Raw genomic sequence first — 15,810 nt, 5'->3', positions numbered from 1 at the left:
CAGCTTGTGATTTATCCTCTTGACTCCAGAGTCCAGCCAGACTCCACTCGTGGGAAGGTCACATGCAACTCACAGCTATGGATAGGAGGGAATGAGCCCAGTGGTGGTTCAGTCTGTGGCTCTTTGGGATAAGCTGAGGCTGTTTCCTTACCTGACTGTCCAATGGAATCATTTAATAACTTAAGCAGCCCAGTTTCTTGGGGGCCTCAGAGACACAGCCTGACCTTTGGGCTCTCCTCCCACCTTGCCTTGAACATCATGCTGATGTTTACATGGCAGGGCCTGGCGTTCTGGGGATGTAGCTAGCTGTGACTAACAGAAATTGAGGGGACCTGAATCTCCATTAAAAGGTCACTATGGCCTGTCCCCTGAAATTGAGGAGGGTCTGAGCATTCTGCCTGTACCTCACTCAGAGCCTAGAGGTACTGTGCTGGCACAGGCAGGCCCTGTCCTCTGGTACTGTGCTTATGCCCATGCATATCTGGGAGTCTGACTGACTTCCATGTGCAGGCATGGTCTCTAGAGGGCATGGGGACATAAGCATCCCAAGGTAGAGGGGAAGGATCACAGGGTCCCCAAGTCACAAGGACGGTAGAGCAAGGATGAACCCAGTTGGGTGAGCTGGGGCTGTCCATACCCTTAGCGATAGGGGCATCAGGGTTAGGAGCAGGTTTTCATCTTTGGTGTGTGCTACATTGTGGTTTGGGGCTCTAAGTGGTCCTATGGGACAGAGGGAGCACTGTGCCTCTGCATACTTGGAGCTAGTGTCACAGCAGATCAACGAGGTGAAATCATCGTGATCCATGGTCCAGGCAGGACCACAGTACCAAGGAAGGTCCTTTTCCATATGTGTAGAGTATTGAAGTGGAGAAGGCTGTCCTCTAGTCAGCCTGGGACTTGAAGTTAACTGGGGAAAGCTGCAAGCCGGTCAGGGGCTACCTGGGCAGCCCCTGAGGTGCAGGGCAGGCCTGCTTCCACCCTGTGGTGACAGCTCTCTGATGGTGGGTAGCACTGTCTTCCCTTCTTCCTTCACCAGCCTGTAAGGTCGGGTAGAGTGATGGTTAGAAGGGGAGGGGAGATCCAGCCCCCCCATAATCTATAGCGACTGTCACACAGCAAACTACTCCCATTTCATACAGGCGGGTCAGGTGTCGTGCACGATCGATGGCTAGCGCACAATAATTACAGGAACTAGCAGCTTGTGTTGCTTGAGTGACTTTAGGAAGAGTAGGGTCTCAATCTTCCCTCTAATAGGGCTCTGACAGTCTGAGGCGGCAGCGGCTTTGGTGGCTGAGTGTTGGGCTGACAGTGTTGTCATTAAACACCAGGTAGTGTGGAACAACAGAGAATACGGATCTTGCACAGGGGGACAGGGTGGTTGACAGCAGTTATTTGTCATCACCGAGCTGCCCAAACTCCTCAGACTGCAGTGTGAATGGCTGCTTAGGGTGACTTATGGCCCTGTCTGGGGCTGCCGTTGTGATTTGATAATCTGTAAATGTTTGTCAAAGATGGATTCCTTGTTTCCATGGTGCTGCATTGAAGGCTGATGACAAGCCAGCTGTGGGCTAGGGGATTCAGACAGCCACTGAACCATGTTCACCCGAGAGGACAGAACAGCTGAAGTTTCTGGGTCTCGGTCAGGTACCTGAGATGGGCCCAGGATGTGATACCAGAGAGCCTCCTCCTCTCACGGGGCTGGGTCTCCTGCTATTTTTATGTTGGGTGAGCATATATGTATGTGTGTGTGTACACATGTGTCCCTGTCTCTCGTACAGATTCTGACTGGAAACTAGAAGGCCTGTTGCTCTAACTGCCCATATGACTGTAAAGTCCTCCTCTGCTGGTAAGGACTTGAGGCATGTTTTTCTACCATTTGGGGATTCTGGCAGGGCCTTCCTAGAAGCTAATGAACTTCTACCTGCACGTTGCCTTGCTGCTGTTCCCAAGGAGCCTGCTGGACATACTGGCCTTGTCCTCAGAGTACAGAGCCAGGGTGTTCAGGAGGGGCCTGAGATGCCCCATCATCTGTGGGGCTGCTTGTGCCCACCCCTAGACCTAAGGACCTGGCTGCTTGTGGCATGTCTTTTCCCTTTTGATTTGCTGGGAACTATCAAACACAGGAAAAGTAGAGTGATTTATTAGACTCATAAAAATTCATACTTTGAGATTCCAGTCATCCCACATCTGAAGCTTGTTAGAGCACGGTCTCTGGCAGCTCCTGCCGTGCCAGCATGGTGGTGGGGAGGGTTCACCAGTCGCTCCCTGCCTTAGCTGCCATCCTGTCTTATTTAGAAAAACAGACAGACAAGCTTTGGAAGCACAAGGATGACTCTTTCTCAAAGGAGGGTGGTTGGGAGGGCAGGAGTTTTGTTGTGATAATACAGATGTAACCTTATGGGCTGTGTCTTCATGGGTGAGAGTAGGTGGGTGGAACTCCTTGCTCTAAAGACCTGGGCTGACACTGGTCAGTTATTGGAGCATTAAGTATGAGTGGTCTTTGGGACTAGTTTAGGTTGGCATTACACTTGTGTGCAGACAGACAGAAATCTGCCTATAGTTTGTGGGCATAGATGGAGACATGGGCATGGGTAGAGGTGTGGACAGGCATAGGAGGCCAAGTTCAAGTGGGCAGGCATGATTCTAGCAGTTGTCATGGACAGGGGATGCAATGCCTCTGTAATCATTGACAGACTAGTAAGAGTAGGAGTTGAGCCCTATGTGTCTTTTAGAGGCTCCTGCAAAGACTGTTTGCCCTGGTACCCATGTGGCCTGAGCTGGACCCGTGTGCTGAGCCTCTGTGTTAGGTGGTATAGGCAGGCTGCTCTCAGTTCTTGTATGTCTCGCTGTTGTTGTCTTATCAGTATATTGAAGGGCTGCCATGACCTTCAGTTCTGCCATATGGTTGGCATTGTTTTATGTGAGAGCATGAGAAGCAGAGAACTCTCTGCTCTAGTGACAGGGATGTCAGGTCATTTGGCTGCTGCCTCCCTAAATAGTTGAGGGTCTAGGGCGCCTGGGAAGCTGGGGCCAGGGGCAGGCCTTCAGCTTTGTCTGCTTTGATTTTGCTTCCTCTCACAGTCGTTGGTCCCCACAGCTTGCCAGTGCCACCATCAGGGAGGCAGGTGTCGTGCATGAACAGACTGGGATGCAGTTCTCATCAGTACTGATGATTTCCTGTGCTCTAAGAGGCCCTGCTGCTGGCCGCCTGGCTGCCGTGACTGAGGGTGAGAGGCAGCACATGCTCCATTCGTGGTGTCTGGAAAAGGAAAGCAGTTAGAGCTTCCTAGCTAGGTGTCAGGGACCAGAAGGCAGAGGGTAGGCTTCCAGTGGGTCTAGGTAGGGTCAGGACCCAGTAGACAGACTTGGGACCCCGCTAAGAACTGGACTTTATGCTGTCTGGGTATACAGTGGCATGAACTAATAAGTGGGAAGCAGTGCTGGTTCTATACATCCATGGTCCAGTGGAGGGAGTTATTGCTGGGTGGAGTGAATGGGGCCTGAGTGAATGAGGTAATGTGCCTCAGCTCCCTAGAAGCAGATGCCACACACTGACACAGCCAAGCCTAGTTACAGACTTTCTTCCGGATAAGAGGTGATGATGGAGATGGTCAGAGATCAGAAAGCTTGAGAGATGCACACTAAGGAGCCTCCACCTCTGGCCTGTGGTCAGTCTTTGACTTTACCTAGTGTCAGTAGGGACCTCGCTGTTGGTGCCATACACAAATGTTCCTCCCCAAGTGTATTCCCAAGCAGTAAGCTTAGGGCTTCAAGGCTGGGTTCTGCAGGAGCTATCATTTCCTTTGGCTGGCCCCCGAGCAGGATGTCCTAGTTCCAGTATAGAGTTACCCGTAGTTTGGTCTGGCACAGAGCTGAGCAGGCTGGGAGGATGAAAACTGGAGCCTTGGCTTTACCTTGTATAGGAGCTATTGGTGTCATACTTGGAAAGCTGGCCACTGAGGTATGGAAAAAGGAAATTAGATTGTGTGTGTGTGTGTGTGTGTGTGTGTGTGTGTGTGTGTGTGTGTGTGTGTGTGTGTGTATGTGTTTTGCATGTCTGTGCAGAAACCAATCTATGTGGTACAGCTACAATCATACACTGAGAAAAGCTGAGGCAGAGCCTGGGGCAGGGGCATTTGACTCTGTGGTTCTAGGCAAGCTTTGGTATGGCAGAAACAGGAGAGAAATGGTCCTGAGCCAGAGACGGTCCCACAGTCTTATGGGAGGAGCAGGATGGGTTTTTGGTGGCATAGGGAGTCCCAAATAGAATAGTCTCTTTTGGATCCTTTCTCCTCCATTATAACACAGGAGTGTCAGAGTCTACCTTGTTTGAATTTCCCTCAACTACCTCAGGGAATAATAATCACACATACCTGTGTTCCCCAGGAGTGATGAGCTGTGGGCTGAGGTGCCCCCCTGTGGTCAGGAGGTGGCTGATTCCATGGTCCTCACTTTGGTTAGGTCTTGCTATGGCCCCAAGCTCTGGTCACTCTGACTATGCCACCTGGCCACAGTGTGGACTACAATGTGCATTATCTCAGATCCCAGCCCCAGGCCTTTATAGGGTAGGGTATGTCTGCTCGAGTCAGGAAGAGCCTGCTCACCCAGGAACGGCTCTTGCCCGCCCTGCTTTCTGTGAGAGACACAAAGTCCTGCTGACACTGCCTCTGCTCCTTCCTGCTGCACTAGTGGGCACTGTGCTCCTTCCAGGCCTGTGGGGTTTGCAGACAGCTCAGATGTACGTCACGGTTTTAAATGTAGGAGCAGAGGCCTTTCAGAAATGTATGCTGCATGTTCTGTTTAGAATTTTGTGGCCATTTTCCCAAGAGTGCAATTCAGCAGTTGTGGGGAAGAGGCTGTCTGACAGGGCCTTGTGCTGGCAGGGTACACCATACTGGCTCTGCAGAGACAGACCTGAGTGCTGGCCTCTTATGCCTGTCTATATGTAACATGTAGTCTTTCTGCACGAGTTGTGGAGGGGGACAGGTTGCTGGAGAGGACTAGTGTCCCCCAGGGCACCTGCTGACTGCAGCAGAAGAGACAGGGCCTCTGGGAAGTGGGAATTGCATGGAATAAGACGGTATCCCCTCCCATTGTGCTGTCTCAGCTGCTGAGAGTCTGCCCAGAAGCCACTAAGCTCAAATGGCTTCTCACTACCACTACTTCTTGCTCATCCCAGAATAGGCAAGGGGTCCATTCTTGCCCCTCCACTGCTGGACCTGCCCTTCAGCCCCTTCCTAGCCCAACTCAAGAAAGACAGGGCACTGTCACATGAGCAGAACACCCAGGCTTGAGAAAGGGGCCTGACTTGTCAGGTCCTTGCTGAGTACCTGGCCATCTCTAGTTTATCTCTCCATTTTTACCAGGGATTAGGGTACCCTTGTCTAGGACTGTCCCTGCTTCTTGAAGCCCTGGCATTTCTCTGGTCTTGGCCTGTGGATGTAATCTGTGATTGCCTCTGCTCTTCAGAGCCAGGTTCTCTGGAAAGTTGCTCTGGAATGTCTGGAATGATGTTTCCTGTCTTGCCCCTGTGTGTACATATGGTACTGGACCATCTATTGTAACACAACTAATTAGGCAATTAATTGTGGGAAGTGTACTCTCATAGGATAACGGCTGTGCCTTGGCTCTGGAGCCCTTCTGCAGTTGTGGGGACTCAGGCACAACTCTTGAACTATGGGATGGCAAGAATAGTGTGTAAGGCAGAAGAAAAGGACTTAAAGAGAAAGTGGGTGGGCATGCAGGTGTGTGGTAGTATTGGGTCACATTAGGGAGCATTTACCAGGCCAAGGTGGTAGGCATAACCCCATCTGTGTCAACATGTTCCTGCAGGCTCTTTGTACTGGAGCTCACTACCACCGGCCTGTGCCAGTGAAGGAGGTCAGACTGGTGGTTGCCGCTCCCTACCTCATGCTCATGTTTCTTCTCCCAGGCCAGTTGCACCAGGACAGACCCTGAGCTGGCCTAGCGCTTGCATCTCATCAGAAACTGTGACACGAGGAGGGAAAGACCCTTTGGACTCCTGTCCCTGACAAAAGAGAGTTGGATGTATACATTTAGCCAGTGCCACCGTGAGCTGGTTAGAGACTGCCCATGCTGATCATGAGGTGGGGACCATGGAAGAAGATGCTGTTGATGGACAGACAGGACAGCTAGTCTAGGAGCCGAGTGGAAAGGGAAGTATAGTTTATGGAGCAGAGTAGAAATCAATGTGGCTTCTGGAAGAGCTGATCCGTGATGAGTTCTTAGAGTTGACTTAGCCAGTGAAGAGTATAGACAGTTTGAAGATATTGAAGAAGTGTCAGGGTAGCTGTTGATAAAAAGCAGATTAGGCAATATATGAAGAAAGTTGAATCATCTGGAATTAGAGGCAGCGAGCCTGACTGGGCAGATACTCTCAGCCCTGTAGCCATGTCTGTGGCTTAGTCCCCTGTCCTCAACCATGAAGGGTCCTCAACCTGGGTAGTACTATAACAACTCTGAGAAGCCAGCTCCAGATGGCCTTCTGTCTCTGCTCTCTCCGCATGTATCCTGGAGTGCTACAGTCTTCCTAGGGATCTGACCCCTGCCTGCCTGTTTCCCAGCATCTTCACTGTCCAGAACTTGGAGTAATTTTCAGAGTTCTGTCAGGCAGGTCATATTCTTCTTTGTAGGCCCCACTTCTCCTGTTCCATTGGCATCTCTGCCTGATGGCTGACCCTGGCACATTCTGTGCTTGGGTGCCAGTTTCTGGCCTCCATCTTAGCTGACCTGGTTGGAATGGAAGGATATTTTCTTAAGCCAGAGCTCACTCTGCTGAAGACTCCTACTGTCCTGTGCTAGCCATCCCAGCAGAAGCTGCTGCTGTTTCACCTGCCTGTTTCTGGGGCCCAGCTAGGGTTGATGGACACCACTCTTGGGCGTGGTCAGAAATTTTTTGGCTTTCTGCTCCTGTGGATGGGGCAAGCCTCCACCTCAGTGTCTTTTCCTTTCCTAGGGGAGCTTGTGTGGCTTTTGTGGCCAGAATGCTTCCCTTGGCTCTTCAGCTGGCTGGAGGAAGAGGTGGGGAAGCAGCTTTTCCCTGGGTTGCCTTAGGTATTTCTTTGTACAAAGTACTAGTTCTCATATCACCCTATATATTAACTGGTTGTGAAGTTAGCAACTTATTTTCTTCCTAGTCATTTACCTTTGAAGTCCCATAAAAGTCTGAACTGCTTCTCAACTCTTGCCTGGGACACCTGTCAGAGGATTCTGCCATCTGTGGTGGAGCCACTTAGAGAGCAGTGCTTCTGGACAGTGGCTGACTCCTAGACCCCAGGTCATCCACTTAGAAAGCAGTGCTGCTGGACAGTGGCTGACTCCTAGACCCCAGGTCATCCACTTAGAAAGCAGTGCTGCTGGACATGGCTGACTCCTAGACCCCAGGTCATCCACTTAGAGAGCAGTGCTGCTGGACATGGCTGACTCCTAGACCCCAGGTCATCCACTTAGAGAGCAGTGCTGCTGGACATGGCTGACTCCTAGACCCCCTACTCAGCCACTTTGGGGCTGTCCAGACTTTCTGGACTGAGTGGTCTCACTTCTTCCCTCCTGATGAGGGAGGGTACAACCATGCTCTTGAGAGTCCCCTAGAGCTGCTGCTCCTGACCAGCCCCCAGCCTGGGAGTGAGGGTGTTGAACCTCACAGCCAGAGAGTTCAGCCTTGGACAGGAGCTGGAGCCCTGCTGATAGATGGGGCTCATATCCCATTCAAATATGATGCCAGCAGTTTTTTTGTAGTTTGTCTTCCATTGCGGTAGTAAAGTTTTTAATTAGGAAAGCTAATGAGTTCGATTAGTCATTAGAAGTGACCTCTGGACGGCGGGCGGAGAGGGCTGCATGTGTGGGCCTGATAACACAGCTAGGGCAGCGTCGGCAATAAAGGCGCGAGGGCCTTGATTTGAGTGAAGCGTGCCACAGGGGATACATCATGCGGAGAAAAAAAATTACAGCCCTGGGAGTCTGTAATGAAGGGAATTAAACCAACATCCTATCTAAATAACATGATTATCTACACAAAACCCTTCAGCCAGCAAGGCGGGGTGGGCTGCCCCCACCTGTGTCCTCTGGGAGGAGGGCCCAAGCTGTTCCTGACAGTGAGTCTGGCTGCCCAGGAGCTCTAAGTCTTTAGCCCCCGTCTACCAGGGAGGGGCCCATCCTCCTTGCAGCCTGTCTGGTCCCTGTGTGCTAAGCACAGTCTTACAAACCCTTGCTCCTGCTGGCTACTGCATCCGGTTTTGTTTCTTTTTTTTTTTTTTTTTCATTTCTGCAGCCCATCTGTCTGACAATTTGCCCTATATCCCTGGGGTCATTGTCATGAATATATCTAAGCTGTCTACCCAGAAAGGCTGGGCACGATGAATAGTTTGGGACCAGACTAGGGGATGCAGCCCCACTATTGGGTGGACGAGCTTCATAATCCTCTTTGTGAATCCTTCAAATCGTTTTACTCTCATGAGAGAGCTGTTCCTTGGGACCATGATAGGGGTGATGTTGTGTGAAAATGTCCCACCTTGCTTTACAGTGATAGGAAGTCAGAGAGTCTGAGTTGTTACCTTTTTTTTTTTTTTTTTAGGTTTTTTTGAGACAGGGTTTCTCTGTGTAGTTTTGGTGCCTGTTCTGGATCTCGTTCTGTAGACCAGACTGGCCTCGAACTCACAGAGATCCGCCTGCCTCTGCCTCCTGAGTGCTGGGATTAAAGACATGTGCCTCCACTACCTGGCTGTTACCTTGTATTTTCTTGGTGTGACAGTTGGACACTAATAAATGAAATGCAGGAAGTTAGTGAAGAAATTTGATCTTAGGCTTGCTAGCAGAAGAATGAGAACAGCAGAGACCTCAGCCTAGGTGCTGCCACTCAAGTCCTGACTGTTCTGAGCTGCTGCATAGGGGAGATCCTTTCTAGAATTCAGTCCTGTGGGAAGTGGAGGTGGAGGGCTTCCCTGAGGAGGTGTAACATCTGCTGGATAAGGGAAGGTTATGGTAGCTGACAAGATGGCCAGGGAACAGGAGCAGAGCCGGTTTGGACCTGGTGCAGGTTGTCAGGTGGAACATGGTTCCAGCACAGCCCAGCCCTAGCTCTTGCCATTGGAGTATGCTGGGCTGTAGAACTAAGCTTTGTGGCTCTAAGCTGTGGGTGAGTTTTAGGATTTGTGTCTCAGTAGCCATGCATAAACTTAGGAGACCCATGAGCAGGGCATGAACAGAAGAAGTTGCTGGTTAGTTATTAGGAGTCCTGGAGCCTTCTGTGTATTGACCTTAGCATGGGGAGCAAGCAGGTTGATCCTTGAGCATTGCTCTGGTTGATATGCCCTTGTCTACTGGGAATGCTGGCCTCAGATAGCCCAACTGTAGGCTTCCCATGTAGAGAAGGAATGGTTCCAATCGGCCACATTCTCGTCTCAGGAAGAAGCAAAAGCCTGGGGCTGGGCTTGCAGGCAGTGAGGTCATCTCTGGGTTATTGACAGTGAGGATGCCTGTGTTCTTGAGCTCTTAGTTGGAACAAACTCATATTGATCGTTGGCCTCTCCTTGGTTCTAAGACCTTGAAAATCCAATTCAACAAACATTTATTTATTGATACCCACTGTGTACCAGGCTCTCCCCTGTGTCCTAAACATGTTGGGTTATAGGAGCAGTGCTCAGAGTTGCAGATTCACTTTGGTAACTCAGCGAGGATCACAGATTTCCAGGTAACGCAACTTCTCTTAGATGTATTATTATTATTATTATTATTTTGGTTTTTCGAGACAGGGTTTCTCTGTGTAGCTTTGGCACCTGTCCTGGAACTCACTTGTAGCCCAGGCTGGCCTCAAACTCACAGAGATCTGCCTGACTCTGCCTCCAGAGTGCTGGGATTAAAGGCATGCGCCACTACTGCCCAGCTATATGTATTATTTATTTAAGTTTTCTGAGACATGGTCTCACTTATGTAGCTCTGGCTGGTCTAGAACTCACTATGTAGATCAGGGTAGCCTTGAATTCAGAGATCTGCTTGCCTCTGCCTCCTGAGTGCTGGGATTAAAGGCATGTAGTGTGTGTGTGTGTGTGTGTGTGTGTGTGTGTGTGTGTGTGTCTGTGTGTGTCTGTGTGTGTCTGTGTGTGTCTGTGTGTGTCTGTGTCTATGTTTGGGTACGTGCATGTAAGTGTAGGTGCCTATAGAGGTCAGGAAAGGGCTTCAGAAACTCTGGAGCTGGAGTTATAGGTGGTTATGAGTGCCCTGATATGGGTGCTGGGAACCAAACTTAGGTCCTCCGCAAGAGCAGTAAGTGTTGTTAACTGCTGAATCATCTTTCCAGCTCTAATGCAGCTTCCTGCTTGGTTTCTGAACTCCTGTTTTCTCCTTGGTCAGAACCTGCTGTTCTTAGAGACTCGGAGAGAGACAGACTAGGAGATGGGAAATAAAGTAGACATGAAGGAGAGAGAGACTGAGACAGACAAAGATGGGAACAGAGAGAACCAGAAGGGGGAGAAAAAAAGAGAAGATCAGAAAAATAAAATAAAATAAAACTTTTCAAAGCTGAGAGAGAGAGAGAGAGAGAGAGAGAGAGAGAGAGAGAGAGAGAGAGAGAGAGAGAAAGAATCAGAAAAGTTGGTGAGATGGCTCAGTGGTAATGGTACTTGCTGCCCAGTATGAGGACCTGAATTTGATCCCTGGGGCCCACATGGTGTAAGGAGACTTCCCTCAGTTGTTTTCTGACCTCCCCATGGGCGGTGTGACACATGTGCGTGTGTGCATTCACCTACACATAAGTAAATAGATTAACTAATACATTCTTACTGAGTTCTTAATAGAAAAGAAAAGAGAACTTGTTGAATAGGGTGTGATGGCAGGTGGAGGGAGTAGCTGGGATGAGTCATCTAGATGCTGCTATGGCATCATTTTGGCTGACATCTGCCTCTGTTCCCTGGGACCAGATAGCTCTTGCACTGTCACTCTGAGGGTCACTCAGCCCCAACACAACCCAGGAGGGCTTTGACCAGGTGACCCTGAGACAGTCAGTGTGTGTGCTGACTGAAAACCTGGTTGAAGCTGTAGCTCTGCTGCAAGTGGGGCATTCAGTGCCTGAGGGAGGGGGCTTTCAGTGACATCTCAATGAGGAAGGACAGTTGTGATGTGGGCACTGTGGGTATGTGGGCTCATCTTTTCCCTGGCCTTTCCAGAGCCTGTTTGGCTGAGGTGCTGCTTCAGGAAGCTGAAATGTGGGAGCTCTGCTGGTCTCCAGCAGATTACTCTCAGGAACTGTCACAGCAGCTGGGTCACTCAGAGCTCCTCACAGCCTGAATACAGAGCAGGGACAGACAAGTGTCTTTGAGTGTTCCTGGAGCAGGAGGAAGCTAGGCACAGACTGAAGGGACTCAGACCACCTGGGTATGTTTGGCTTGGTTCTGTTCAGGGCCCCGTGTCTCATGCCAGAGGGGAGCAGCCATGAGAGGCAGCCGTGTTAGCTTTAATTATCTGGGCAGTTAGAGCTGTACATTATGAAAGTCGGGCAATTAGGCGCGTTCCTTGAAGCTATGGAGAAATTGCTGGCTATCAAGTGGAAGGGAACTCGGGCAAAACAGATCCCTGCTAATTGCAAGAAACATTCAGCAAGAAAAAGCCATCGTGGATATCACTCCACAGAATGTTATGAAAACAGTGATTAAGTACATAAATCTGTTTGGGCATGGTGTTGGGAGGTGCTGGAGAGGAAGTTGAGTTTTCTGGTGCCCCTCCCATGCACAGGGGCAGGACTTTGTCTGCTCCAGCCTCTGGGACCAACCTTGGAGTTTGGAGTCCAGGGGTTCCTGGTATGGACTCTCACTTGTAAGGGCTCCCTGTTGCCTGGGGATCAGCTTGCTGGGCTTCTGCTCCTACTGGGAACAGTCATGCAGTGTCCCCATCCTGTTATGATGGCTGTGAGGATGTTCTGGGCTCTCAGAGGCCACACCACCCACCTCTGAAAGCCTTAGCTGCCAGGCTCTCTTTGGAGACATCTATGTGTATGCAAGGAGTGAGGCTGGAGGCCAGGGGTGATAGAGATTCCTTTAACTCAGAAAATAGCCGTGGGCCCTTAGGGCTTGCTAGCCCTGCCTCTGCTGATCCATGCTAAAGCCTGCGTTTTCTTTGCAGCCTCCAATGCACACCTGCGGACTCCACCCTCCAATAAGGTGATCAAGACCCGCTATCGCATTGTCAAGAAGACCCCAACTTCTCCCCTCAGTGCTCCATCCTTCCCCTCATCTCTACCCTCCTGGCGGGCCCGGCGAATCTCATTATCCAGGTAGGAGGGCCTTATCTAGGTGTCTACAAACCTGGGTACTGGCTCACTGTCTAGGCATTGAGGGCTGAAGATTGAGACCTGAGGCTTCTGGGATCTCAGCTTCTTCAAGGATCTACATGGTGTGCAACATCTTAATTGACAAACAGCCTAATTTTTTTTTCATTTGTTTAGCAATTTGTATAACATATACACAGCCAGCTTGCTTATATGGCATGCTTACAAAAATATATGTGTGCGTATGTCCACTGCTGATGTCAGCAAGCCTACTAATTTGTGGGACCTCATGCACCATGGGTACAGCTGCCCCGACATATTTGGGTCCTCTACAATGAGCTGTCCATGGGTGTCCTTGCTCAGAAATTTCTAGTGAGAGAAGTCAGACCCTGAGCAGCCTGTGTGAAAACTACCAACATATTAACTGTCAAGAATGATGATGTAGCCGGGCAGTGGTGGTACACGCCTTTAATCCCAGCACTCAGGATGCAGAGCCAGACGGATCTCTGTGAGTTCAAGGCCAGCCTGGTCTACAGAGTGAGATCCAGGACAGGCACCAAAACTACACAGAGAAACCCTGTCTCAAAAAACAAAACAGAAAAACTAACCAACCAAACAAAAAAGAATGGTGATGTAGGTTCTTCATTGCCCTGCCTAGGCCGTCTCAATGAATGCACTGGCCTTGCTATAGCTACCGTGTCAGACAGCCACAGGGTAGGGACAGCAGTTTACAGGAAAAGCCTGTGTGTGGCATTTGGGGGTCTTCTCTGGGTCTTCTGGGACATTGCTCCCCACTCGTCTCTTTGTTTTTAGGTGAGAGTGTCCTACCTGCAGACTCAGGGAGAGGTGGCAGTCCAGTGGATAGGTAGGGAGCAAGGAGTGGCGTAGCCTTGCGCTGGGGGAGCTGTCGGTCCGGAGACTGGGCAGGTCCACTTGTAGGGCAGTGCTTCCCAGGGCCTGCCGCCCTCCAGTAGTGCTGCTTTGTCAGTGTTCCTGCTGCTGCCCAGAGGAGTCCAGGTTGGGCTGATACCACAGGTACATCATACCGTGTGGACAGCCCTGCCTGCTCTGGGGCCTGTGGCGGCCAAGTGTGTGTGGGTGTGTGTCATACACTTACTAGCTTGTATGTCCAAGGTCTGCTGGCCTCCTCCCTTACTACTGGCCACACCAGGCTTGGCCCTGTTGCCGACTTTTCTGGAGGCAATAGCTGGAAGTATATTTTAAATTAATTTTACTGCACTTTTTGTAATATTTTTGTTTTAAATAGATTTATATGCATCTTGGGGGCTATTTCTACAAATTTATGAAGATAATTTTTACTCTCTCGATAAGGTTAAATTTACACCTGCTATTTCCATATTAATTCACATTGCTAAGTGGATCTAATTTTCTTCCGTTCCTCTATCTGGTGAGCATGGCCTTTCCTAATGCAATTTCCCCTTCACTAAATCACTGTGATCGGGAGTCATGATCGAGCTAAATTAACTTAAATTAATTTACTTAATAAGAGCCCCAGATCATCGTGAATGAGGTTCAGATTTATTGATTCTCAGCTAGTGAGAACCTCCCCCTCCTGCAGCCAGTATTAGTCCTGCATCCCTCCTCGTGGGGCGTGGATAGGGGCACAAGGTAATGCTCCTTGGGGACCCAGCCATCTGTTCCCTCCAACCTTGGAGAGCTAAGCAGGCTCCAGGTTTCAGCAGGGCTTCCTAGGAGGGCCCTAAAGGAGTCCTTATGTAGAAACTTGTGCCCAGGCTCCAGTGGACTGAGAGAGTCCTGGAAAAGTGAACTGTTTGTTGTAGGTCTGTGGGTGCACAGTCAGTGGGCATGCCACACAATCTCTTGTGGAGACTAGGAGGTAAAGAGCAGCCAAGTCAACTGGGCTCTTCTCTCTAAACTTCCTGTCCTGTAAAGGTGGTACCTGGTGTGGTTCAACTGTATGGGTGGGCAGGAGGTGGGGTGGATATTCCCTTTTGATGGCTCAGGACCCACAGCCATAGGTGTCTGAAATGAATTTATGGCTAGGTAGTAGTTGTGGCTTCCTGGCCTCAGTGTTCTCCCTGTACTCAGAGGTATAGTTCAGCTTACCAAGCTGGACACAGTTGTTGAGGGTATGTAGAGGGCCTTCCACTCTTTCCTGACCACTCACCCTGGTCACTTCTAAGCCCTTGTCAGGTATTTGGAGCTCTTGTGGGTCATGACTTCTGGGCCTAGGGCTAGGGAAGGAGCTAAGCTTAGGTATACAGCTCTCATGAGACCCTGGAAAGAGCGACTGCCAGCAGATTGGGCCTCCCTTACCCAAGGTCACCCATGCCCTGGTGTGGCTGCTTGCTCAGCAGAACGGCTGCCAGCTAGTTGTTCGACCTGCTATCGCCCGCTGCATACACTTGGGCTTGGCTTATTGAAGCAGAAGAAAGGGCTTGTCTCTAAGGCCAGCGGTGAAGCTGGTACCTGCTTCTCTGCTGTCTGTGCCCTGTCAGAGCCAGGGGCCACAGTGAGTATTTGGCAGGCTTGCTTTGGTGCAGCTGACTCTGAAGGTTTCTCAGGTCTCTGTGCAATAGAAGGGAGTGGGATGACGTTGGATTCAGGCCACCGTAGATCAAGGACTGCGCAGTGAAGAGAAAGCAGTGCACTTTACTGGGACTCACCTTAGGCCCATAGCTGCCTCCTACTTGGGGAGGGAGGACATCCCTGGAGGGTCTGGTGGGTAGCCTAGCAGTCTTGGAAGTTTTGATGGACAGAGTTGGAGAGTGGTGAACACATGTGGTGGGGTGACTCAGCACGGATAGGAGGTGGCTCTTCTCACTCTTTGCAGACACTATGGTTAGAGATTTGACCACTGGAGAGGATGGGTTGCTACATGACCTTGGGTGGGTAAGCCACTTCTGGCTTGAAGCCTTCGTTTCCTAATCTGCCCTTGGATTGGCATTATTCATTCTGAAGTATCAGAAAGGAATAGCAGGTAGTGAGTATGGAAGACATGGACAGTGAGTGGCAGGGAGGCTCCAGGGTTTAGGTGGGTCCTCAGAGGCCCAGAGACCAGCCTGTTTGGCTCATCCTAAGCAGAGCTTGTCAGTGACTGGGCAACATCATAACTTGTGTGAGGCCTCCTTACTACATCCTGGGGCCTTGTGCCTGTGTTCTTCCCTCCCTGCTTTCCTGGGGAGGCAGAAAGTCTCTGCACCTTGGGCAGTTAGCACGGCTACTGTTCTGGGGAAAGGCAGGGTGACCATCTTTTTCCCTTCTGGGAAGTTCTATACATCCCTTCCTTGGAGCCTAAGGTGGCAGTGTAGGGGAACTGCCACCATCTGTTGTCTCTGAACACATTGTGCTATGAGGTGATCTTACTTTAAGGTCATGAGAAACCGATGGTAATATGCTGACAGAATACTCCCAGGAGGGGAAGTGGGTCCTCCTTCTACTGTTGACACTCTCTGGGCTGGACATGGAAGTCAGCTAGTGACCTCAGATCTCTTTGGTTGGTCAATGCTTGTCTCTGTCTAGGCAGAAGACTGGGAGGCTGCTGAGGTACC

General features: G+C 50.4%; 1 protein-coding gene across 1 annotated transcript in view; it reads left to right on the top strand.

Annotated features, from left to right (window-relative positions):
- Window positions 1-15,810, top strand: part of Zc3h3 (zinc finger CCCH-type containing 3) — an 81,918-nt gene that overhangs the window by 19,882 nt on the left and 46,226 nt on the right. The window contains exon 4 of the mRNA XM_052748039.1: window positions 12,133-12,283. Coding sequence (XP_052603999.1) covers window positions 12,133-12,283 — 151 coding nt within the window. The remainder of the gene's footprint in view (window positions 1-12,132; window positions 12,284-15,810) is intronic.

The sequence above is a fragment of the Peromyscus californicus genome, unplaced genomic scaffold (genome assembly GCF_007827085.1).
Source record: "Peromyscus californicus insignis strain IS unplaced genomic scaffold, ASM782708v3 Scaffold_20__1_contigs__length_68692818, whole genome shotgun sequence".
Classification (NCBI taxonomy): Eukaryota; Metazoa; Chordata; class Mammalia; order Rodentia; family Cricetidae; genus Peromyscus; species Peromyscus californicus.
The sequence above is the reverse complement of the archived record's forward strand: the minus strand, read 5'-3'. Positions and strand labels throughout refer to the sequence as shown.